Here is a 27,257-nt window from a genome sequence, read left to right as displayed (position 1 = left end):
TAATACTAAGACTGGTCCCAGCTGTAAGCTTCCCAGACCAGCTGGTTAGTCTACATAAAATGTCTCAAGCATTGAGGGAAAACAACACTGCTATTTTAGAAAGCTGGCAAACTGCTGCGTTAAGGGTTTTTGTGTGTTGGAATAAATATGTATGCCAAAAGCCACATTTATCATTTACTCCTGAGGCTAAACTGCCACAGATGTGGATTGTGTTGATAGAAGAACAAACATGCCGTGTTGTGATGCCCCTCCTCTTCAGAAAAGTTTTCTGCGAGCTGGCTGCAGAGATGGCAGCTAAGACTGGGCCGTATCATACCGTTCACGGTAATACTGGTATAATGTTGGGCAACGATAAGAACATGAAATATCGCGATAGAATATGGGTAAAACACACATGCGCAGTGTCTTTGTTTTCATACGCACATGGCGAAAAAGGCACGGTGGCGACGGAGAATGACAAGGGCGAAAGCGGATCGTTGAATGAAACGGATGAACCAGAATTGGTTTGTAAAAATGCTGCAACTTCAGTGGTGTGAAACTGGTTTAGCTTTCGTCCATCAGATACACAACAGAGCACTATTTTTGGTAGAGCATGCCAGCGGGCCGTCGTTATTACCGTGTTTTTTTGGAAAATACGGCACACTTAAAATCAATCATTTGATTTTTCTGAAAATCGACAGTGCCCCTTATAGTCCCGTGTGCCTTATGCATGAATTCTGGTTGTGTTTACTGACCTCAAAATGATTTTATGTCGTACACGGCGCTCAAAAATCTGTCAAATGTTTTAGTACGACTTTGCTTAGCTACGAACCCGCGCCGCTTGATGGATTGACGGAGCATTACGGCTATCGTAGGCAGGAGCCTCGCGGAGTGATACGTACTGTGCTTCAACATAATATTACCGTATTGTGTGTATAAACTCTTTTTAAGTTTTGTGGATATTATACTTGGGTATGCTGAGGATATGTCGGCCAATTTCCACTGGAAATGCCTTTTGGTTAAACTGTCAGCAAGAAGGAATTTGCATTTGTAGTGTTACATTTTTATATAAATTTAATGCAAAAAAACAGCTGCTTGTTTAAGTGAAAATACATTGATGGGTTTTTTTGCACTAATAAAATTGTGGAGTTGTGGAGTATTTTGTCTAGTGTCAATTATCGTCAGTTATATCGTTATTGCAAATTTTCAAATCTATATCGTGATGAATATTTTTGTCATATCGCCCTGCTCTAAACGGCAGTGCTGGTAGGAACTCCATCCATACAGTAATACTGCAGAAGATGACTGCAAATTTAACAAGGCCTTTAATTTTTGAGTAAGATTAGAACAAGGCGTACTTTTTGGAAAATAGAGATATGGTCACAACATGTTCCAGTCTGCCTCTTTTTTTTTTAGGAGGCTGTAATTTAGGGCAATTTTATTTAATTTGCAGGTCCTATATAATTATTTTTGGCTTGGTATTTGAGTGCCAACTACCGAACAGGCTGCCTCATTATACTGCTCTGCACATAACTGCTACTGCACTTCATTATTCTGGCTCCAGAACAGTATATGAATATATACTCGTCTCAGTCACCACTTCATTCACATACGTTCACTGCACACTTTATTAGGGGAACCTGTTGAGCTCCTCGTTAATGCAAATATCTAATCAGCCAATCACATTATAGCCACTGAGCATCAGAATGGGGAAGAAAGGTGATTTAAGAGACTCTGAACCTGCCTGGTATTAACAGGTGTGCTGGTCTGAGTATTTCACAAACTGCTGATCTACTGGGATTTTCCTGCACAGCCATCTCTAGGTTTTACAGAGGATGGTCTAAAAAACGATAAAATATTACAGAGCTGATACAAATGCAGCATTAACTCAAATAACCACTCAATACAACCACGGTGTGCAGAAGAGCATCTCGATACAGAAGACCGCACTTAGTGCCACTCATGTCAGCTAAGGCCGGGAAAACTGAGGCTACAGGTCATAGTGGCTCGCCAAAAACGTCCTATTATTTTATCTTTTCCACGGCAAAATACAGTAAAGACTATAAAAACTGAGATGAGAAAACAATTTAATCTCAAACCTCCTCCCGCCTACCCTTAGAACACCAGAACAAGGATATAAACATACTTAGAAATGACTGATATGTTTTCTCAGTAATATATAAAAATAAGCAGTCATTTTATCTAACACATCGAGTACACTAATAACTTTGGGGTTATGTGTTAATAAGCTGCCATACTTTTAACAAAAGATATGAAGGGTTGCTAGGTAGCATAGCATAGAATTTCCCAACAGATCCTCTAATGGTGTATCTGATCTTTTGAAAGAGCTTTTGAAATGACACATTATTTATCTGATCAGATGAATGAACTATTGTCGGTGCTGAGTCTCAGTTTCTGCAGTTTTCTTCATTTGGATGGCACGTTTTAGAATTTGGTGTCAGCTTAATCACTCTGTGCACCCATCTTCTTATGGGCTCACATCAGGCAATGACGGCAACTAAATCAGGAGGAATCGTGGCAGTTCAGAAGAAAAAATTGGGTTTATCCCAGTATGAGCAAGATGTGCCTAATTCCTAACTGTTTATGATATGATATGATAAAGCAATTAAATAAACATGTTGAAAATTGGTGAGTTTGGTTTTGGAATGACATCACTAAAGGCACACTTACTGGCTAATAAATATATTCCTTCACTGGATCCACACACACACACACACACACACATTTACTCCATTTACACACATTTTCCCACGGTGGGACATTTATACTGACTTAGATTCTTTTTTGGCAGACCTACCCTACTCGCCTAATCACAACTTCTGTGGCCCTTTGAGACACAGTGTGCCAGCAACACCACTGAGCTCTGAAACCAATAATTTTAAATGGCTTAAGCGACACCTCAACAGTTTGTTGCTGTGTTGACCAAAGCACACCTGCAGTAAGCGCTGTCATGAGTTTGTGGACTCACAATGGTCAAAGCTCACATTGCTTGAACTTTGACCTCTGTTCATGGTGTCCAATACTTCAGGGCCATTTAAAACAATAGCAAAAATGGAGTAAAGGCTGATATGAAATCCTTCAGTCATGAGTTTGTGTTTATATCAAAACACTGGCAGGAAAATCCAAGTTTCAGTCCATGTGGGCATATCAAGCAAACACAGTCTATTGGCTAGTAACAGCTTGGATTTATTATATAGTTTATAATACAATGATCTACCTATATAGGTCTGAGTTTCTCAACTTGAGTTAAATATATGCAGTTTTCATGGACTATGCTATTGAATTTGTTACTTAGGTGCCCTAGAACTTGTAAAGTACAGCCTTAAACTGAGTTTTGCCCTTTAAACATGAATTCATTTAAGTTAAGTTTATGCTAACCTGCTTTTGTCCCCAAAAGATCTGTAGGTACTCATAATGTGGCTGTGTAAACAGTGTTATTTCCTCACAACATGGATAATACAATGACACACACATGCACAGATGAACACATACACTGATACCCTGACACATGTAGAGACCAATTCCCCGGTCTGGTAGAAGAGGATTATGGCAGACTTCTCACTCAATTCCAAAACCCCACGGTCAGTCATAGGAATTCACTCAATTTGAATTTAGTTTGCAGCTTGTTAGGATGTGAATTGTGCCAATGCCACCCTTATGAAACTGGAATTAATTTTACTGCTTGAATATCCCACTTGCATGGCATTTCAGCAATCCCACATTTGGTTTGCCTAAAGACAAATGTACAGCAGCTGGTGAGCAGGCAGTGCAATTTTACAATATTGCATTCTTAGGGTTTCTTTTTTGTTTCTTATGTTTGAAAAATATGTCTAGAATGATTCTATTTTTGGGGGATGTTATAGGTAAACGAAAAAAAAAAAAGATTAAAAAAATGACAAAACTGTCATACCTCTGATTGGCAGTATTCGCTAATGCCTAATGGAGTAACTACCCCACATGGTATTATAGTACTACTAGTATCGCACTACTGGCTTTTAAGGTATGCACCTGTATACACAAAACCTCCAGTGTCTGGATTTCAAGATTTCTAACATGTATAGGAAGAGGATGCTTTTATTAACATTAAATATTTATTAAGAGTCATTTGCATTTCCCTCATTGATGGTCTGATCAGATCAATCTTCTTTATGAATGGAGCATTTTCATACCACAGATGCATCATAAAGTGGGTCACATTCATTTTGTTTACTTTCATTTAGGAAAAGGAATGAAAAAAAAAAGAGACACTGACAGTTTGCCATAGCATGTGTTGTGTGTTGCCAGTGTGGCAGATAATTGTAATCTTTCCCCAAGGGGATGTTGGTCAGCATTATTGTTGTTTATGAAATGTTGTTCGTTTTAGTTAGATAAGGATGATTCGCTCAGTACGGGCTTAATCAGCCAATTAATAAAACAATTACTTGCAAAGGAGTTAAAAACTGGTAATTATATTTATATATATGTATTATAATTTTGCGGTAAACAGATTGTTCTCTATCACTGCGTATTAAGACACAAGCCGTCTGTGGCGTTTTGTTTATGCAGGATGTAGTTTACCCCATCGTTTGATTTTTCATGCATTATAAAACAGGCTAGGTTGTCAGATCTCCTGTACCTGTGAGAGTGTGTGTGTGAAGTTTGTGTGTAAGTGCAAGCCAGGGAAACAAGTTCAAGGATATGCACTCTCTCCAGAGGTTTGCATTTTCTTATTGTGCGTGAGTTGATTCTCAAGATGATAATGACAGGCTTAAGAATAAGATTTTAACAATGCTTTGTTGACCATCTCTTAGACTCAGGCTGCGTTTATCCCCCAGAGTGTTCTTTTCATGCTCTCCAAGTAATTTAGTCTGGAAAATTAAACGACAAACATTATTACAAATAGATGAATGTGCTTTACAAAAGCAGCTCTTAGAACTGATAGACTCTTTCATAGCTGTTACTCTTAAAGGCAGATGCAGCAATCCCAGTTGCACATAAAGATCCTACCTTAGAAATGCTACCAAAGTAGTCATTTGTAGACAGAAGAGAAAATTATATATATTATGCACTTGCTGAGGCTCTTCTTCAAATGGAATGATATATCATCAGTAATCACACAGGCTGTCTTTCTATTTTTCTTCTCACCTATCGTTGATTTTAGTCTTTTATACTATGGTGTGGTTTGAATAACAATTCATCTCTTTCTTTTCTGTTTTCTGATTTCTTTTCAGTGCAGCGTTTCTTAAATAAAGACTAAGAATAATAATTTTAAAAAAGCCCTTGTGCCAGTTGGGCGACTCCGTGCACTCTGCTGGGCCCCTAATAGTTTCTCTAATGCTGCTGTATGGTCAACCAAAAATAATAGACAATCAATCAGAGTGGTTGCATACAAATTATGAATATTGTGTGTTTGCTGGCGAGGAATGAATATGCAATGGAGAGGTCACGCTGTTTATGCGACTATACATAAAAGCCTCTAAAGTGCTACTTAGCCCTATCTAATGAAGAAAAGCCCCCACTCCCACTAAATGAATATGAACAATAAATATAAAAATTTATAAATGATAAGAATAAAAAGAAATGCATTTGTTATGAATAATGAATTGCGGCAAACCATGATTAACAAGATGAGACTATTGAGTTGGATTAGAGCTGTCTGAGTCACCAGCTACATAATAAACCAGCAATTTTACAAAAAGCCCTGTAGTAGTTTTAATAAAACACAGTATTTCAAGGCAGTGGCACCTTTAACACAGTGGCCAAGTTTATTCAGCCCGAGTTTATTAGATTCATGGTACCGAAGTGGAGTTCAGTACAAGAGATTGGAAGGCTGTCGGTAAAGATGCTTTAAATGACAAATCACTACAAGTGGGACAAATAATCAATATATTCTGAGATAAGCCCCACTGATATGTTTTTGTTGTGCTGCCACTGATTTCACAAGATGTACTCTGCTTTCTTCTCTTCCTTTAGAATTTCTGAAAAAACAAATCAAATAAAGTGAACCCTCTTTCATAATGCATGGACAAAAGGATGCAGCATTGTGAATGCAGGAAATACATATAGTAATGTTCAAAATTCTTCAGTCAACCTTCATTTCCTTATGATTTGATAGAAAAATGGGAAATAGCTGCTGTGATTTATTGAAATACACGCAAACATAGATGTTAATACAGCATATAAGACAAAAACAGAGCTTGTACAATTGTAACGAGCTTGACAGTCAATATTTGGTGTGACCACATTTATTCTTCAACACAGCCTGAACTCTCTTAGGTATGCTTTCTTGTAATTTCTATAAGTAGTCTTCAGGAATAGTTAGTAGTAGTAGTACTTTTTTGCATTCATATTTGTCAATCCAGCCATCCAGTGGTCCAACACCACTGGTTGAAATGCAGCCCCAAACCAGTCTCCACCATGTTTTACAGATACCCGTAGATGCTTACTGTTGATCTCTTCTGTGCATATTGTTTAAACTGAAAACTTTAAATTTGGATTCGGCCTCCATAAGACTTGTTGCCACTGATTCTCAGACCAGTTCTTGTGTAATTTGTGTACCTCAGCCTTCTATCAGTTGCTTCTTGACACTCCCCTCCCAATGAGACAATTTCTGATGAGACTTTTTTGAAAGAGTAGGTGGATAAACTGAAGGGCCAGATGCATTTCTCAGGTCCCGAGTCAGGTCTAGGGCTGTGCGATATGACTAAAATCTCATATCCCAATATAAGACGTTTCTCATCCCGATAACGATACATCTCAAAATAGTGCATTTTTGTTCCTTCTCATCTGTAAACTCTCTCCATACGCTTTCACGTGATTCTTGTTTAGGTGGTTGAAGAGGTTTGTCGTGTTTGAACTTGTGGTGGGGATCAGTTTGTGGCATAATTTGCATAGTACAGTTTTCTGTCCATGTCAGACTTTTCAAAACCAAACCATGTCCATGCTGCAGAGGTAGCCGCTCATGTAGGAATAAGGTCCTCGATTTTTTGTGACTGGTCCTTCTGTTTGGAGCTACCTGGTTCTGCCTCATCTTCACTGTCCATGCTGGTTTTCTCTGTGCCTGCATCCACGTGGTGACCATCTAAACGATGAAAAAATATTGCGATACCATGAAATAGGGCTGTGCGATATGACCCAAAATTCATATCTCGATATTTTTTAGCTGCATGGCGATATAAGATATATATCTCGATTTTTTTTTTTAAAGCCATAAGTTAAGAACAAAAAGAGAGTTCTTAGTCACACTGTGTCCCAGATGTCACACGGGCACTTTTATTTACATACAGCGTAGATGTACATGAAGAAATTACTCAAAAATAAATTATCAGCATTTATTAAATAATCATGGTCCATAAATAAAAGAAAACAATGTTGTTTTTGTGCATAACAAAAAGCTCACAATTGTGCAGTCAAAATGTAAACTAGAAGACGCTGAGCATAATAACAAAGACAGATTTCACAGCTGCACCACGTCTCTGAACAGGTGCCATTTGTGGTCCTTATACACACACAGTACGGTAATATTACGTTGAAGCACAGTACGTATCACTCCGCGAGGCTCCTCCCCGGTAGCCGTAATCCTCCGACATCAAGCGGTGCAGCTCCGTAGCTTAGCAAAGTCATATTAAAACATTTTTTGACAGATTGCTGAGCGCTGTGTACCACATAAAATCGGTTCGCGGTCAGTAAGCACAACCAGAATTCATACATATTGCGCACTGTCGATTTTTGAGAAAATGAAAGGATTTTAGGCCGTGCAGCCCTTCCGGGCTGCATGTCGTTAGCGCGGTTAGCTCGCTAACACGTTGACGCCGTCCAGCCCCACACATGGTAACTCGCTAACGGAGATTTTCCGCTTTCATCTTGTCATTGCCTGCAGGTGAAGCTATGGGGGAGGGGGAGTTGTGTTCAGTGAAGGAGAGGTGAGGCCGAGTAACGTTGCGTAGAGACAAAAGTGGACGAAAGAGAGGCAAACCTGCGGCTCCACAAGTATAATTATAACGTAACATAGACTATATCGATATAAACGATATTGTCACATCTTATATCTCGTATGAAAATATATCGATATTTTTAAAAAACTCGATATATCGCCCAGCCCTACCATGAAACAAACAATAGTGTATAATACGAAACGATAGATATTTTCATTTTGTCATCCGATATATTTCGTCATATCGCACAGCCCTAGTCAGGTCTAGTCAGGCTCCGATTTTCAGATACTATTCATCTGCTGTGCGTAGTTTTCAGGGTCACCACTTCTTCTTTTGTCTTTCACTGCTCCACTTTTCTCAAATGCACACCATAATGAGACATTATGATGTGCATATGGTTTTTAGCTAATAGCTTTTTGAGAATTACCTTGTTGGAGCAGAAATAGTCTTTTATGTCTGTGACACTGTGTTATCTTTGGCTTTTTTTAAAATAGATTTTTATCAAGTCAACTAAACAAATTGCCTTTTCGCAACATTTCTACTGGTAACAAAGTGGCTAAAGATACATTTAAAACTGTTTTTTTGCTAATGTGTCTGCTTTATGTAGACAAAACACTGATTCTTTTCTCCACTTAGGTGCCCTTTTTTGTACTTGAATGATTCATAGGTCAGTGTTGTGGCTCAAACAAAACGGTCAGTTACAAGGACTGAGCTGAAGTTAGTGAAAAAGCAGCCAGTGTCAAAAGAAATAACTTTGAAAAGACCTTCAGAAAGTCTTTAAAATTTTGGCTCATTGGAAGCAAAATATCAAACCTGCTTCCCAATATGTTCTTATAATCGATGTGTTTTTGTTTTCATAAGAAAAGACAACCACAGGGTTTCTTTTCATGTGTACACATAATCAGCATATCTGTAAAATTAAAGTAGCTGAATTCAAAGGTTGCTGTACTAGAGGTGTGGCAAAATAAACAACAACAGGCCAGGTGTGAATGCCCCTTCCTGATGATTCACAGCACTGCATAAAGAAACCTTTTTTTAGCCTTTTCTCTGCTTTATACAGAGGGCTGCTGAGCACGCATGCTTGATTTTAGCTGTGCCTCGTGTCATTTATACAGCTGCACTCGCTCACACATGGGAGACACCAGTTTAACTACTGCTTTGAACTTCTGTCAACAGCACGGCTCACCCGGGCACCTTAGAATTATGCTAGAGGTTGTATTTAAGTGTTTGAGTGCCGCTGACGTGTGGTAGAAATGCAACCAGCGGAGAAATTTACAGAGTTTTTTCCTTTTTGCTTGTCATTCTGAGTAGAGCGACTTCAAAATAATTGCAAAGGATTTTTCTTTTGTCCCTGCATACATGAGATGATTTGAGACCTCCATATAAGTGTGATTTCCCCCCCACAAAAGAACTAAATCAATGGCACATATTTTTAATTTGATACAATTTAATTAATAATTACATTATTACAGTTACGTTTTTTAGGTCAGAAGGTTCAATAAAATCTCAGGTTTCCCCCCAAAATGTGAACTTTCTAGCAATTATTTCATGGTTGAGGCTTTACAGGGCTAAATCAAAGCCAAACTAAAAGCACTTACATTTAAAAAAAGATATAGAGTTGAAGAGTGGAGTCAGATAGGTCCGTGTGCAACATACCATAAAACGTTGCAAAAAGATGTTTTCCCTTAGAGAAAGCCTTCATAGTCCTATCGAAAGGCATATTTTCAGCCTGCGTATCGTGCCTGCGCCACATATGCCTAAAGAATGCCATGTCACCTTGAAATCCAAAATTGTCTTAATGTGAAAAATTCTTCTTTCAAAGACTATTTTATGATGATGTTTATACATTAGAGCAGCCCATTACCAAGGGGGAGGGAGGGTATGGCATTTTGCGTAGTAATGTGTAAAACTATAAGAAGCTTCTCTGTATAACTGAAGGAGTGCTATTAGTAAAGATTTAATCGTTCTGACTATATTAATGAGGGCGGTTTTGTAGATGACTGTATCTGCATACAAAATGCATCTCGTTTCATCTGAAATTGTAATTTTTTACTGAAATTTTTTTTGAATGCAGTGCCTCATTTCTTCAGACATAATGCTGTAAATGACTTTAAAGCACCAAACTCTGGAGACAAAGCCCCTCTGTGCCTCTGGCTGAGGGACTGTCATTATTGCTTCCTTATTCAGGAGTGAAGCTATTTCCTCCTCCACTGCCAGTCTCTGTGGTGTCGAGGGAAGAGCGGCACGTGGAATGCTGTCGAAAAAGGTGGAAGCTTTGTGGCAGAGTTGTAATGCGTAGCACTCGCACAACGTGCTCGTGGAAGGGGGATGCTGCAGATACGCACCCCTCTCTGATGCTGCGAGCGCTGCTTCTTCTGTCTGTGGTGGAGAAACCTGAAACCTGAACTCTAGTGTAAAATAACCTGAGTCTGATATGGTGAAAGGCTCTGCCATCGTTGGTGTATTATGATTGTTTTTATTCTCTCTTGTTCCTTGTTCATTAGACTATGTACACACAGAGCCTGCAGGTCACTCACCATTACCTGTGTGCTTGGTAGTTAAAAAACAAATAAAAAAAATGTATCAAAAAACCTTTAAATTTGCAGTGTTATATCGGACGACCTTCTCTTTGAGATTAGTCACAGAAAGTAACAGTCCAGTGGGGGTTTTTTTTTGTATCACATAGCAAAAAGAGGCCTTTCTTTACACTAAACATCCATTTGCACAAATCACCAGTTTGTTGCTGAAACAATGTTAAAGTAGTATCTAGACTCACACGGGCTAACTGTGGTTGTTGAGTTGTCATTGGTTTACTTGTTTGGACTGGACCCCTTTTAGGTTATTTAGAAGTTAAGTAAGAGCCTTACTTAACTGACGACTGATTGATTGATTGATTGATTGATTGGTTGATTGTCTCTAGGAAGATATTTGGATGTTAAGTTGATCTGATCCCTTGTGCATCTGAGCCAGTTGATTATCATTGCAGTGTAATTATTGTCTCCACCCCTTTCTTAAGATGTTTTTCCCTTTGCTTTTATGCCTTTCGTTTTCAGTTTTTATGGGCGAGGCGTCCACCGTCTGCCTGTTCCTGTCACTTTACCTCCTGGGTAAAGTTAAGATGTTGGTGAAACTTGCACACAATGATCAACTAATTAGCCTTTATTAATCAAGGTTGCATTTGTTGCTTCACAGGAATCACTGCTCCCCTACAGGATTGGTCAGATTTTAGTGAAACGAGATAAGTTTGTTGTGGACATTGCTGTTTGCCAGCCTCCTTGACTTCTCGCTGGATTTTAGTTCTTATTGGTGGGCGCAATAGAGCCAAAAGACAACAAAACCTGTAACTCTGTGTTTGCACTTTGCACATTACAATAACCTCTAAATTGTGATGAGGCATGAACAGAAAGAGCTACTATGTTACTGACGTTCTGTTTTTTTTTTTTTTGTGTGTGTTTTGTTTTCATGTATTTCCAGCTTCCACTGCACAAAAATGATCGGTTCCTTTAATTTTCTCTGTTTTACATGTTTTTTTTTTTCTGTATAGCTTTAGCTAATCCGCTCTAAGTTTTCCAGTAGGAATGATGTCACTCAGATACATAGCAACGCATAATAACAGAGGGTTTATCTTTTAGCTTACAGAGAAGGGGTTGAGTAGGAGCCACTCGCACTGCCTGATGTGAAGAAACGCATGTGCTCACAAGCATACACTGAATGAGAATAATGTGTGTTTGTGTGTGCGTGTGTGTTTTCCTGGCAGACAGTAAAGGACAAATGCATGTATCATACCTAACAGGGTAGGTGGAGGGAGGGGGTGTACTCTTGTTCCTGTGAATAAAAGAGAGCAATCCATTGATGTGTGAAAGAGAATCTGCAATTTGTCCTCGTTCACCATTCCTACCTAAGATATCAAATACACACGCAAACACACACAGGCTGATATGCACAAATATAGCCCCATAGAAATGAAGAGTGCCCCAAAATGCACCAGCATGCCCTGAGAATAGAATAGCACTCCAATATGCTCGTCCCATTTGTCTCAATCGGCCGGCTGTCTGAGCGGTCAGTCTTGGGACCTGAATGGGAATACAGAATAGAGTGCAGCTTTTTACACTTACTCAGCCTCGCTGTACTCAGTATCTTTCTGACCTCTGTGGCCTTGCTACATGGAGCAGATACAACGCATCATTCACTTCAAATCGACAACATGCTTTTGCAATTTTCATCCACGCTACCAAACAACCTAACCTCTGATCATATCTGCACAAAGTAGATCGACCCAGAACTACGGAATTCATCTCGCGTTAAATGGGTTCAGTGCTTCTCTGAGCCTTTAAGGTCTAAAACTCATATTTTAGGCCAGTAAATGAGTCAGATTTTTAACCATCATAGGCCAAATATACAGATACTGCAGTTTTGGTCAGTTTAGTTCCACTCAATTTACTTAGATTTTTTTTTTCTTTTTATTCAGATCACTTTCATGAGGTTTCACATTTGGGAAACACGCAGTATGAAACAGTCAGCTGCACTTGTAATGTTAAACTAATTAATTAACTCTTTGATACAGCGTTTAATAATACTACTAGAAATCATAACAGTAAGATAACAGACATGATCCACTTTTTATCACCTTCCCTCAGATTATCCTGTATTCATTGCGGGCGCTGACCGGCTCAGTACAAAGCATCTCGTGCCGGCTATTATCGACCCATTAATTGGAAAGGGGCCCATTGTAGTGAAAGGGTTGGGCAGTACAGACAGGCAGGAAGAGATGGAGCCTTAAGATCAGCCTGGAATAGTTGGCAGGAAACAGGGTCCTATGAAGTGGCTTAATGTGCTTTTTATTGGCTCGTGCGAGGTGGAGCATGTAATTTAGGTGTGAAATGTCTCTTTTCCCTTTTTGATAACAAACCAAACAAAATACCATCGTATTTACCGTGCAATGGGGATGTGCATTTCCATTCATCGTGCCAATCAAAGCAAATTTAATGCTAATGTACAACAGACCGTTGACATTTCAAGGTTTTTTGGTCCATGTGGATGACAAAAAATAACTTTTTGAGTCTGTTGTAATAATGAAAAAGTAAAAGTTCTGTTCACAAGGATATTATTTGTTTTGTGTGCACAGGTGTGGAAAATAAATTAAACCATATAACCGGCAGGAAAACTATTTTCTGTTAATGTCCTTTCCTCCTGCTCAGTGCTAACAGAGCTGAGTTGATTGAAAAATATGCCCAAGGTTGATACCCTGGTCATAAAAGTACAGAAGGGGCACATCAATATAAAAACTCCCAACTCTCTTTTCCAAAAAGAAGAAAAAAAAAAAACGCAGGCTGTTATCATTTCAATGCCAAACGATTTCATTCATTCTTCTCCTTACTTCGTGGTCAGATTCCAGTCTTTGACATAATCTGTGGGTGTTTTCTTTTAGTATTGGTTGAAGGCTGAGGCAGAATAAAGTGTTTAGGTAGAGATAAAGGTGCTGGTGAAAGCATGGAAGGTCAAAGAACTGAGGTGGCCCGCCTGACCTTCACACACCCTTTTTCATACCGAGCCACCGCTGCGCACGGATGACATTGAAATACTCTATCGACTGTGAGTCAAGCTGTGCATGTGAAAAACTCTGGCACAAGTAGACATTACTCACTAAACATGACATTTAACCGCCACGAATTCAAGACACAGAGAGTTGTGCACAACACAGGGTAATTATTTGTGTTGCTGTGATGAATACTGCTACAACACTATGAAAGCTATATCTCTCAAAGACATTTGTTTCCGCCATTCCTCCCTACCTGAGCATGACTTGGTTTATATCCTCGCAATAATTTCGCCTAAATATAAGCATATAACTTTCCCTCTCCCTGTGTTTTTGCTGAGAAGTCTATATATCTTGCAAGTTTTTTTCATTTTTTGTAACTTTAGCTATTTCTGGAAATTCTGAAGATTTTCCTTTAACATGATCAAAACCACGACACTGATCTACCCTGTAAAACTTCAAGTCATACAGTGCTTTATCCTGTTTATGCAGTAGGGCTTCTACCAGTATTTCATTATACTGCTATGCTTTATCACAGACGTCATTCTGTTTCTTTGCATCCATGTGCATGTGTTTTAGTTTCCTATCGATTCACGTTAGTAGAAGGCCCCTGTGTGCGATCGGGTTACCCATATGAAATAAAGCACCACAGGGTCCAGCACATGCAAGATGCGCTTCCTCACAAACAATTTATTTTTGTGCACAAAAATAGAAAGGACAAAAAAAAGTGCAGGATATTCTTAGAGTGTCAGCAGATTCCCGTGGAGATGTTGTTAAAGGAACAAGGAGCAAATAGCATTTTAAATTCTGCACAAACAGTCCGACTAGGACTCCAGAACCGTATCGGCAATGTTCTCTATTTTCATCGAGACTGTTGTCCTAGCGCTCATTGATTATATGATGTCTGCCAGATTTGATGTTCAGCTCTGTGGTTTACTCTCAAATGGCTAATTAGCCTGCCTTATGTGGTTAATGAAATGCTCAAATCTTGGCCATGTAGGGCTCCCTTTTTTTAATTTTATAGCTTTTATCACCCCTAATCTGTCCTCTGCCTTATTTTTTTATGCATAATTAATCATATGTCACTAGGAATTCTTGTTTCGCAGCAGGACTCATTTCTTTCGTGCTTACAACATACTTTTGTCTCTCTCTCTTCTCAACAGACGGACAATTTCCCCACGGAGCCTAATTATATGGGTAGCAGACAACAGTTTGTTCAAAGGTAAGGGTTGAGATCTGTGGCCTTGACTAGACATCAGACCCTTGTTTGTTCGTTTTTTTCAGCTTTATTTTATTCCCCACAAACTACTTTAACATTAACTGCGCTGACAATGAACTGTAGTGAGTAATAAAAGGAAGAAGACGGTCGTGTACATTAAATTAGCTTGAAAGTCGGTAAAAATATTCTGTGTTACTAGAACATTATCACACACAGGATTGGACTCAAAGCAGACAGCAAAGCTTGTGCAGTATTTTTAGAAGCATTTTATTACATCCTAAATCCTTAAATCATTATAATAATGTTCCTTGCTTGGCATTCAAGAATGGTGTCTCTAAACTTCCTTGGAGCGTTAAAAAACACCCACTAAGAAATCCTCCACCACACTCAGCACTCACAGTCCTTTTTTTTTATTTGTTTGTTTGTGTAGTAGTTCAACATTCAAAGACCCTGAGCGAGCAAGCCTCAGAGACAGCGGTCATGGTGACAGCGACCAGGCTGACAGTGACCAGGACACCAACAAAGGCTCCTGCTGTGATATGTCTGCAAAAGAAGCCCTCAAGCTGAAGGCTGCAGGCGTGAAACCACCACCCCTGGAGCAAGGTGAGCCCTTACCGGAAAAAAATGTGATTACACGAGAAATAAAGGAGCGTCGTGCAGGCCAACACACTTGAATAAGGGAAAAAGAAAAAAAGGACTCAATTCGTTTTCTGTGCTCAGCTCAAGTTATTTGTATTAATGGTTGAGCTTTTGACTTGCCTGAGCGCTCCCAATCTGAACTTATACTTGGCTACTTTATTTCCCCTACTTTGTTCTCTGCACTTTTCACATTTAAAGTGCATGGGGGTGTGCGGTTGTATCGGAGGGTGTGAGCGAGTGTGCATTCTATACACGTCCTCAGTTTATCAAAGCAGACAAGCCCATTATGTTTTTATAAGCCCAACTACTTCAGCTTCTCCATTTAGTCCCCTTCCTCGAGCACCCATCTCTGAAACTTTGATAATGTAACATGGAAAATGACTTAGTGAGCGGCAGGCGATGTAGCTTTGTACTGCGGTGATTAAATATGAATAATTATTCTAAGCGCTGCGGGTCGGGCAGATTACACATGACATGTGTAGAACAATAACTTCCCAGATATGAGTTGTTGGGGTCCCTCGCACCCCAGCGACCTCACATGATTCGTGCAGGGTCAGGGGAAGGAAGCAGGAAGTCAAGATCACACACGGGTGTGGTGTAAGGTGATAGGGCGGGAAGGTGAAATTCTCCCTGCGGTTTCAGCCAGTCGTGTACATCGGCGTGCATCATTACCTGCTAGGAAAAACACAGATTCCCACAGAGATACAGATTTCCCAAGTCTGGCTGACAGGATGCGGCAGTACAGTCCTGTATCCTGAACATGGATTCTCAATAATGACGCTATTAATCCAGGGAACAGACGGGCTGTTTTTACTTCTTGCGGAAGGACAATGACAATTTGTGCAACACTCTGTGCTGCAATATGCATGTCTCACTGGATAGCGTTTTTTTTTTTTTCCTTTTCACTGGTTTTTAGAATGGGAAAAAAAGCCCACACATGTTGGCAAGAGAAATTGGACAATTAAAAAGCTCCATATGTTTCTCATTTTGAAAATGTTCTCATTTAATTGTCCAAGAGGGAGTAAATGGATCGCATTTCTACACACAAGACACATGACAAAGGGAGACGAGAGAGTTTGGGGCATTAGTCGGCGTGCAAAAGCTGTTGCTGGTGGTGTCGGACGAATGCGTGCTGACCCCGTCGGCCTTTGCGCCAGCTGCGACCCGTCCTTCCGCCCTTCCTGCGTGTTGCTTCGATCAGGAATGTCTTGTTCTCGTACAAAAGATCGCATCAATACGCACATATACGCGCGAAGGCCAGCGGTGCTGGAAGCTCAGTGAAGGGCTATAAACTGCCTGTTCTCGCTCACTTTATTCTCACCCTCTGCTCTGTTTTCAGCCCCGCTCCATGACTTTCGTTACACTTCTCTACCGCTCCTTGTTTGGGGAAATCGATTGATGTGAGATTAGACAGTTAACTGGCTGCAGCTGGCTGTGTTTTGCCAATAACATGCAGGCTTAGCTAGGCCTGTGGGGGAGGGCTGGAGCAGGAGGCCAAACCCTGGTGCTGGAGTGGTAGTGAGAAGTGAGGTGTGGTACACATCGCTCTGGCGGTGTTCCAGCTTGTCTTTATTAACTTGCAAAAATACCAGTTGAATGCTGAAAGGCCTCGCTGTGAGTTAAACCACACCTAAATATTACACGATGCAGTCATGGTCAGTCACTCTTAGTGCTACTGTTGTCTTTATTGGTACTGAATCATTTTATGCCTAATTGATGAGACTTTCTTTTAAAAAAATAACCAAAAATCAAAGAATAAATGCAATAGAGGAAACTCAAACGTGAACTATTAAAAGGGAATATGATGTGGCCACAGTCAGGTTCTGCCTAATATTTAAATAAAACTCTGTGTGTGTGTGTGTGTGTGTGTGTGTGTGTGTGTGTGTGTGTGTGTGTGTGTGTGTGTGTGTGTGTGTGTGTGTGTGTGTGCGCGCGCGCACTCTCGTGCTCCACATGGAAGGACGCAGGTCTGTCTATTATCAGATGGGAGAAAAAAAGGAGAAAGAAAAGGGAGATTGTCATTGGTCACTGTCTCTGGGGTCGTATTCCTGCAGGCTTATTTTCTTCAGATCTCAGCACTTAGCATCTCCTTCATAGGTCTCTCTCTCTCCCTCTCTGCCCCCCTCCTCTCCTTCCCTCGTTCATCCCATCTTAAGTCCTCTGTTTCCCTCTAAGCGTAGCCCTCCCAATTACTCTCTGTAGCTCTCTCTGCTTTCCTGCCAGAACACTGCGGCCTCATTCACTGGCTCCGTATAAACAGAACTACAAGTGCACAAAGCATGTAGTTCAAGTCCCAATCAATTCCCAACCCTGTTTTAGTCATAGCCCCTATACTTGCTAGGTTGTAGCCTACAGCGTATCTACAACTGTGTCTTTGTTTTTTATTTTAATTTCTATTTTTAACATTCTCGTTGGCTTTTTTCCTCCTTTCTCCTCTTTTTCAGTAACTGCCACGAGTAACATACATTAACCTCGTACCGTCCGTGCAATCCATCGCCTCCTCTGATGCCCAGTGTTCAGCAGTATCCTGCTAGACAACATCATCTGGACATCTTCGCACCACAGATCACTCTCAAATTGATTAATTAGCTCCGCAAAAGTGGTAGCAATGTATTAATTAAGCTTATATTGAGCTTATAATTAAGCGTATATCAAATGCATTTTTTTGCCAGTTTTAAACGCCGATTAATTGATGCTCCAGCGTGCCTGCTGCAGCAGACATTAATGCGGGCTTGTCTGGCTCTAGCGGAGTGGCTGGCAGCACATCGCTCGCCTCTGTGGAGATGACTGCCACAGTCGCTATCACGAACAGACAGGCGGCAGTGGTGTTGGGAGATGTTACCCACTGATATAGCTGTCCGAGCAAATGGAGAAAGAGAGAGAGAGAGAGCTGATGATTGAGGAAGAGCAGAAAGAATAGAAGGGGCCGGATGCTGTTTAACTGTACCAGCTGACCTATCCTAATTAGCTGCGACTGGATTATGATAATCAAAACGCCTCTTGCCTTGTTTTAAAGAGAGATACTCGAGTGTGACAGAAGAGGAGGGGGTGGGGGGCAGGGGGAGGATATGATACTACAAGGACAGTGTGGGTACAGTGAGGGAAGACAGCGAGAGACGTGTTTCTGTGACGGCATGGTAGAAAGTGATGAAATGTACTTTCCTCTGTTATTTGTTGAGGGGTGATAAAAAATCCCCACCCCCACAGCATCCCACAGCTCGTGAATGTCTCAGAATAAGGGGAAATGTCAGACTTTTGTCAATTTTTCGCACGCACACAAACTCCTGGCACAAATATGACTAAACAGTGATGTAAGTGCACGCACAGATCTGCTACATAAATAAATGATGATGCCGTATTTAGCTCTTTGTTTCCAAGATGGTTGTCTTCTCTGTAGGTGTTCAGCAATTTATGGTGATGAGAAGAGAGTGAGTCCTGGGAGCTGGGAGGCGAACAGTTTATATGTATAAATATATATATAATGGGTACATTTTATGAAATTGGATTGCCTCCCTGGTGGATTTTAAACATTTTCCTTGCCTAAAAAGTTGGTAAGGGATCAAGAACGTTACAATTAGAACCCAAGAAATTTGAAGTTGGTCAGCATTGGCTTCAGATTGACTTCATCTTTATTGTCAGTACTCATACTATGCCTTGGTCAAGGTATTTGCTGCTACAGTGGCTTAGTAGGTGGCTAAATGAATGAATGAATGAATGAATGCTTTATTGGCCATATGCAGGTTGCCCCACAGAGGAATAGGACACCCCCCCCCCCCCGACTTACACACACAACAACAAGACAACACAAGGGAATACATCTATTCAAATAGACAGTTGAATAGCTAAAAACATACTCTGTTATGTTATGTGAACATAATGTGGGGAATATCTGCAATTTCAGTATAAAAGTATATAATGAATTCCTTACTTTTATACGTATAGGATATCATAGAGTCCTCACTATGGCCTTGCAACACTTTGGAGATAAAAAATAAAAGAGGGCATGACTTTACATTTTTACATCCGAAACAATCAGGAGGAAATTAAGTCTTTTAAAAGTTATGTTGTTGAATAATAAGCTTTCTCTTCCATTGCACACTGGAAACAAACTAGCTATTCAGACTTCAATCCATCTTAAATATTCACCCATCTTCCCCCCGTGGCAGCCTTAATCTTAAGACTCCTGCGTTACTGTATTTTTTCAAAGGGTCTTGATTCCCCACAATTTCCTTCTTTTTTTTTCCTTTTTATTCGGAGCAATTAATTTTGAATCGCGAGTGAACCTTTTGATAAAAGAAAATGCAATTCCAAGATTAATTGACTGGTCAGAAGTCTGATCAGATGCCCTTTTCACACTTGTAGCCATGGCAACCTCTATCCTTCTCACTCTGGCCTTCAATAAACCTTTATCTGACTTGTGGAAAAGGCCGTTCCATTCAGCATCATTCATATTTCATGGACAGATAAATGCAGACACGTTTTTCATAGGGTGGGTAGATGTGTATTACATCTCTAATTTGAATCCTTCTGAAATTGTATTCAGAATGCAGCTCAGTAAGTACACTGTCTGTTCGCTATGTGCACGTACATTATTGATACAAATAGTGAATTTTGGCCAGTAAACGGTGCCTATTGTGCTTAATCATGATCACAGTGTTTATGTCATTTGAAGATATTCATATTTAGCCTTTTTTGTGGCCAACTAATTCTACAAGGAACAAAAACACTGCACACACATATTACTGAGATATCATTGTTTTCTTGGTTGTATTTGTTAGCGCAAAGTTTTATTATAAATAGTTATGGTGAATTACAGTTTGTCACAGTCTGATGGATGAGTTCATGCCACTCTTTTTTTAAATAATAATTCTTTTGTGGGTTTCCTTTTAGGGATGAATTGTTGCTTAGAATAAAAGTAAAGTTTTCAGTCAAAGTGAGTGAAAGACGGAGCAATCAGAAAGAAAAAAAAAAGTCATAAAAAAAAAGTCAAACTGCTGAAAGACAAGCTGCTTGAAGATGCATCCTTCTCCTTGAAACATTTCTGCCGGGCATTGAATCCAAATTGGAGTCTTGATGAAATTACGGCACAGCCAGAACGTGACTCCGATTTATCGGATGAAACTAAAAAGCAACAGCGACGAAGGAGCTGAAAAATGATGACTCAGTATCAGAAAACGTGGTTAATGGTTCACATTCCTATTACTAGATCCTCCATACCTGTGATAGTTCTACACAGTGTAGCCTGCACCTAACTTAACCCCTGCCCAGTACTCTGTTTGTCCTGCATGAGCTGCTCATTAAAAGGTTTAACAGGCAAAGGCAAAAATGAATATTACAATTGGATATACTCACAAAGGGCAGCTGCAATCCTTCTGGCCTGTCAAATAGTGGGCTGCTTAGGTGTGAAGGGTTTGAGCTTTAGAACTCGCTGGTTTTCAAATCTGCTCTTAATATCACAGCTTAATGTGCATCAAATTTTTCTGCAGATTCATCTTCATACCTCTTATAAATCTTAACGTGCAGTTAGAACATTTGTACATAATCAGCTACGACAAATGCAGCATAATAGTTTCAGTACTGTGCAGAAGCACTGAACTTTCTGCACAGTACTGCTACTACTGAGCCTTTCATGTATGTTTCATTTTTTCTGCCTTTTAACTCATTTTCCGTCCAGTTCTTGTATCTGACCTTTCTTTAAAGCAATTACCACCGAGCTATAAATCATTTTGAAAAAAAAAAGCACCTAATTCAATGAATGAACTAGTGTTGTGTCTATATAAAATAGACAACTTAGATGGAACCAATTTTAAATTGTATCTTTAGGCACATTGTTACCATCAGCATGTCACAAAAGCACATATTTTCCTCCCATGTCTTTAGCTGAATGAAAAATGCCAGTTTGACAGGCACAAAATAGCATTTGTGAACCAACAAGGTGATTCCCAAAGAGCTATTAGCTGGAAACTTGGCATATCTCAGCGTGGTGTCCAGTGTGTCATAAGAAATTGAGAAAACTGGACCAGTGGAGGATGAAAAAAAAAGTAGTGGAAGGCCTAAAAAATATCTTCCACATTCGATCAGTACCTAAAAACCAGAAGAAACAGGGAAAAAAGTCACCAAGGACCTGACATAGGACCTCAGAGATGCAAATGGCCTTTCACTCGATCCATTTAGTACTGTTTAGTGAAGCCTCATCAGATTGTCTCAGTACAAGTTTGGTAGTCAACAAACCATTCTTAGGAAAACAGAGAGAAAAGGCTGAGGTGTGACAAGTTACACAAGAACTGGACTAAAGTGATGAATCTAAATTAGAAGCCTTTGATTCAAATCATCATATGTTTGTACGATGGAGGTCAGGAGAGATACAGCAGTGACTGTTGGGAGCTGCATTATAGCCAGTGGTGCTGGAGATCTTGTCAAAATTGATGAAATTGCAGATGCAGAAAAGTACCATCAGATTTTGATCCACCATGCAATACCATCTGGAAAGCATCTGATCAGCAACGGCTTCATTTTTAAGCATGGCAGTGATCCCAAACACACTGCAAGTGCAGTAAAAAACATATGTGACTAGAAAAATACACAATTGAACACCATCAGTGATGGACTGGCCTCCCCACAACCAACATTATAGAAACAGTTTGGCTTTTGTAGGCTTTAAGAAGCATGAAGAATACTCCTGAAGACTGATTTTGCATCATATTCTGTATTTCAATGTATGTTTGCACATATATGTGTTTCAGTAAATGAAAATGGAAACGCATATATATATATATATATATATATATATATAGATATATATATATATATATATATAGATAGATAGATAGATAGATAGATAGATAGATAGATAGATAGATAGATAGATAGATAGATAGATAGATAGATAGATAGATAGATAGATAGATAGATAGATAGATAGATAGATAGATAAAGCTAAACTTTAGTGTGCACCCTGAGAGAAGGGGCATTGTTAATATGTTATTCTTCACACGATGTTAAAGTCTTTTTTTCCTGCAGGTTAATGGACAAACATCTGCTGAGAGAGAGGCTTCGTCAGAGACTGTTGTAATTAGTCAGTTTGCAAACATTACTCCAAACAGGTAGCATATGGAGGAGTCATAGTTTCGTGTGATGCCGTCACATCTGTCTTTTTAAACATGATTAATTGAGGCCATCGAGGTATGTTTACACCCAGTGCTTTGTGTCTACACCAGCAGAGACATGCATGTGCATGGTTCTGATGAACTCTTGCAGCGTGAGCGTCTTTTTTATGCCTGTTGGCTCTTTTCGTGAGTAATCAGTAATTTAAAAAATAACAACAACAAAAAAACAAGCAGAGTTTTAGTTTCTCCTTATTAAGTATCTGTCCTGTCTTAGTATCAGACCACTAGAGAATCCATTTATAAGTGTGTAGCATGGCCTTGGGTAGTAGATTAGAAAATCGACCGTCATCTGAAAACAGCAGATGCTCGTGTTTCTTCTTACTGTTTGTGCAAGCCATTGAGAAGCGAGGATTTGTCTTTCATCTTCTCGTGCTCCTCGTCTTCTCAGCTTTCTGTGTCCTGTCCCTGACTGGGCTGATAGTCTGATTCATGGCAGCATCACCAACCACTTCCCTTGTGGGGAAAATGAGAACCATCAGCAATCTGGACTTCTCACTCAAAGTCAAATAAGATTTGTGAGTGTTTGTGTGCTCATACACATGTGCCAGATCCTGTGTTCACCCCGTTCTTAGAGGATGTGGCGGTATCGCACACAGTGAGGCGATTTGCAGCTAAGCTAGTGGAATCCTGTTGAAAGCCTAAAATCTTGTGGGGTGAAGGGAGGGGAAATATCACAGTCTTAGGATTTCTTCTCTCTCATTACGGGAGATTGAAAGGGATTATTCTATTTTCCTCAATACACAAAGTTTTATTAAATTCCACTGTTATGATTGCAGTTCACGAAGGGTAATGTCCGTTCTTGTGTCCTTCCTCTCGAGCTGCAGCTGATGAGCTTGGCTGCAGGAGTGCGAGTTCCACCTCTAAACCTGGGCCCGACTGCATGGCGCATCACCCCCTGATCCTCATTCAGCTAGTGAAGCCTCTCTCAAGCACTGTGGCACCACAGTGTTGGAGAGGATTGATGAATATCTCAGACTCTTACCACTCGGGCCGTAAATCTCTGACATTATCCCTTTCCCCTGGTAGCCGCAATGAATAATTACGGCATGTTTATGGAAGCAGTGAGTAAAAATATGTCTTATTTCATTCTAAGCACCATTATAACCTCTCGACATAGCATGATTGGACTTCTGATCTTAAAAACTCTGCAGGAAAAAAAGAAAAGAAAAGAAAAACAACACAGGGAATGCGTTTCTCCCGCTGAACCTGAATGCTTACAGGTGCCCCGGCCCCTCTCTCCTCGCACCGCTGTGTAATGAGAACATGACAGGGCATTAATCCAAGTGTGTGCCCGCTCATAATACATCGAGAGGACACACAAAGCCGTTAAACACTGTGAGAATGTTACTGGAAGCTTGATGAAAAAAATGTAGGTGCCCTAAGTATAGGGATTAGAGTCATGGAGATTTAAACATAATCACACTTCAACCATATTGTTAGGGCTTCATCCACTGTCAGGCCAACTGCAAAACCTCAGGGACGATACCGAGTATTAAAACACTCTGTAACATTCAACTGTTAACCCAGAACTGCTTCTATCTTCTTTGTTTTGTATCAGACGCCACACCTGGCAGATGAATTTGTATGCGTTTGTTTTACTGCCTCATTTGAGCGTAATAGAGCTCAGAAAGCTGGGCTGGGCGGTTTGAATAGTTTGCATGTTTCATATTTACAGTTTATACACGCACACAGTCTTGCTTGCTGTAAACACACTAGTAGCTCATATCATCATCGTCGTGTTCATCATCCAGGGAGCGTAGGCTTTCATTCTGCAAACGTAACAAAAAAATAACTGCCACACGTGTTTGCGCTCTACACACCATCACTCACCCTGCGTGCGTGCACGAGAGAGAGAGACACAATCCAGTTATTTATCAGTTCCATCATCGTGACAGACGTGTCTCCTCTCCTAGTTGTTCTCGTTGTAATCACATGAACAACAACCTTGTAGATGTAGTGTCTGTACTGTAAATTAAATTAACATTGTGTGCCTGAGCCCCATGGCTGTGCAGCTCTTTTCTTTTTTCTTTTTTTTTTCCAGGCGATAACCTCTCCCTGGAAATTAAATTTGCGATTACAACAAACACAATTAGGGTATTATCTTTTCTAACTTTTGATTCAAAGATATTTTAAGATAGAAGATCTCGCACGCTAAATTCCCGGGGTTCTGGGGTTTTTTCAGCTCCTGGGTGGCACGTGGAGTATTCGTTTAGCGAAAAACATCCGACAGGCTTAAACGGTTATTCGGAAGTGGTGTGTGTCTGTTAGATGCACAGACTGAAGGGCAGCAATAACTCCTGTCACCCTGGTTTGCAAAAGGCTGATTTAGTGGGTTTTAGAGCGGGCAGTGTATTACAGTCAGACCGTCCTTGTGGCTTTCTTTTTCTGCATTAAAAACAAAATCATCGATCATTGTGTGACACTGAATTGTGGGCTGCAAAATGATCATTTTTTCCCTCCACACCCCCAACTATCCAAAAGTTAAACAAAAGAACAGTTACGAGGCAAGTTTGTTGTCACAGCGCCACTCTTGGAGTATGTGCTGCAGAGCAGCAGCAGAATTGTTCCAGTATCTGCTCTCAGTGGGTGAAACATGTTGTCCAGCACAGCAGTAGGGAGGATACTACGGAGCAGATTATAATGATACAGAACATCGTCACTCCCTGGACCAGAGCCACTCCGCGGCCATCTGTCCTCTTTTCATGGACAGCCGGGCATTTGTGCTTTTGTGTGTGTGTGCGTGTGTGTGTGTTAGAGAGTTTCCGATGTAATTCTAGACATTAACCAAGCTCTTTTACATATGCTTTGATAGCCTCTGCTTCCCCCCTATCATTTTTCAGCCGTATACATGACCATTCTCATCTCTCTCTCTCTCTCGGCGCTCTCTCGCGTACACCTCTGGGTTTCCAGTTTTGAGGCACGCTAGGGTTTTACAAAGTAAAAATATCTAACTTGTACTGTTAATGAGCAAGGCGCTGCTTGTTTTGCTGCTCTTCAAATCATTATACATTAGATTCAAATGGAAATTAATTAACTGACTAATTGACGGTTGTCATTCTTTGCAGTGCTTACAGGCAAAAGATGAGTTTGTTAGTGGGGGAAAAACAGTCCTTGAAGGTTTACTGCTGTTGCAGATATCTGTTGCTATCTTGGCACTCAGAGCAGTGCTGGCCTCGGGAGTTTTTGCCTTTTTGTTTTTGTGGTAATTTATGACCTACTTCCACTTTGGAAACATTTTTACACCGGTGAAATATCCAGATTTGATTTGATTTATTTTTTATTTTTTGAGGCCAAAGTTAAATCTTTTATATGCCATCTTACAATAGCTTCCTTTAACTCTTTCCAAGTCAGCAAGCACCTGCAAAGAAGAAAAAAACAAACAAACAGTTATTTATGAAAGTAAATCTGACCTTACCTGTCATTAAAGAAAGCTCCTAGACTTCAGGAACATCCTCTATAACTAGTATTAACCCTACATGCTGTTACCTGCCAGCCGTTATGCTCTTAAATGCACTGCACACGAACTTAATGATAGGGCTTAATATAATTTCTACTGTGCTGTTCCTTTGCTATGGACAACACGAGGTGAAAGTAAAAACTCGCTCTCTGCAGCTGCGGCATGGCCAGGCAGTGAGTCGCAAACACCAAATGAAAAGCAGTTGTTTGCACGGAGATAATGATAATGTCCAGAGCTGTTATAAAAAAATACAGTTGAAGGCCTCAGCGGAGTACAGTGGAACCCCGACTTAAAAAAGTAATTTGTTCCCGAGGGTCTTTCGTAAGTCGAAAATTTTCGCAAGTCAAAGCACCCATCGCGCCTTTTGAGTGAACGATAGGCTATAAGCTAATTGCTGACTGCAACAACAGCGAAGCGCAAGTCACATGATTCGAAAGGTATTGTGGGCATTCTGGGCTCAGCCAATCAGAGCCAGCGGATTTCGTTACGCGGGCATTTTGCCGTAACACGTAGGGCTGTGCGATATGACCAAAATCTCATATCCCGATATAAGAATTCTATCGTCCCGATAACGATATAAATCACAAAAATTGAACATTTTCTGTAAATTCTGTGAATCTCGGGCAGCTCGACTTGAGTGAAGTGTTTCCAGCTGTGCGTTGTGTACCTGGAGTCGAGTTTTTTAACAGATGCATGAAACTATACATTTTTAGACATAAGTTGTAACGGCCGCCGTTTTCTTTGTATTTATTACACGGCGTGCTGCGGGGAAAAGCCTGTTCTAACGTTTGAGTCTAAGGTTTATTTTTTTAGCACCTGACGGCTTTTTTACTTCTCATCCGTAAACAATCTGCTCTTTCACGTGATTCAGTTTATTTTGAAAAGTCTCAACAGGATTTTGAGCTTTATTGTGAAAGGTTTATGTGGAATATAAACAAGCGGACACGCAAAGGTGTTACCGTTGCTGTTGCTAACGACAACGCATAAAAACAGGCGCTTGTCCGTCCGTAGTGTGGTTATATTACATATAAGAGAAAGAGAGAACTTTAAGAAATGAATATAGCCACTACAGTGACCATCAGAACGATGAAAAAATATTGCCGTAAACAGTTTATTTTGCGACACCACGAAACAAACGCTAAACGTAAAATAAAACGATAGTTGTTTTTATATCGTCATCCGATATATATTGTTTTATCAAACAGCCCTAGTAACACGGGCAGAAATATTGCCGTTAAGTGCCTTCGTAACTTTAATTTTTTGTTAAATGGGGTATTTGTAAGTCGGGGTTCCACTGTATATGTGAGTAGAATATGATAGTGAGTGA

The 27,257-nt window shown here is 40.1% G+C and overlaps 1 protein-coding gene across 1 annotated transcript in view; it reads left to right on the top strand.

Moving 5' to 3' along the window:
- Positions 1–27,257, top strand: part of pcdh17 (protocadherin 17) — a 64,787-nt gene that overhangs the window by 14,838 nt on the left and 22,692 nt on the right. Inside the window, exons 3-4 of the mRNA XM_026165265.2 lie at positions 14,613–14,671; positions 15,099–15,271. Coding sequence (XP_026021050.1) covers positions 14,613–14,671; positions 15,099–15,271 — 232 coding nt within the window. The remainder of the gene's footprint in view (positions 1–14,612; positions 14,672–15,098; positions 15,272–27,257) is intronic.

The sequence above is a fragment of the Astatotilapia calliptera genome, chromosome 1 (assembly GCF_964374335.1).
Source record: "Astatotilapia calliptera chromosome 1, fAstCal68.1, whole genome shotgun sequence".
Lineage (NCBI taxonomy): Eukaryota > Metazoa > Chordata > Actinopteri > Cichliformes > Cichlidae > Astatotilapia > Astatotilapia calliptera.
The sequence above is the reverse complement of the archived record's forward strand: the minus strand, read 5'-3'. Positions and strand labels throughout refer to the sequence as shown.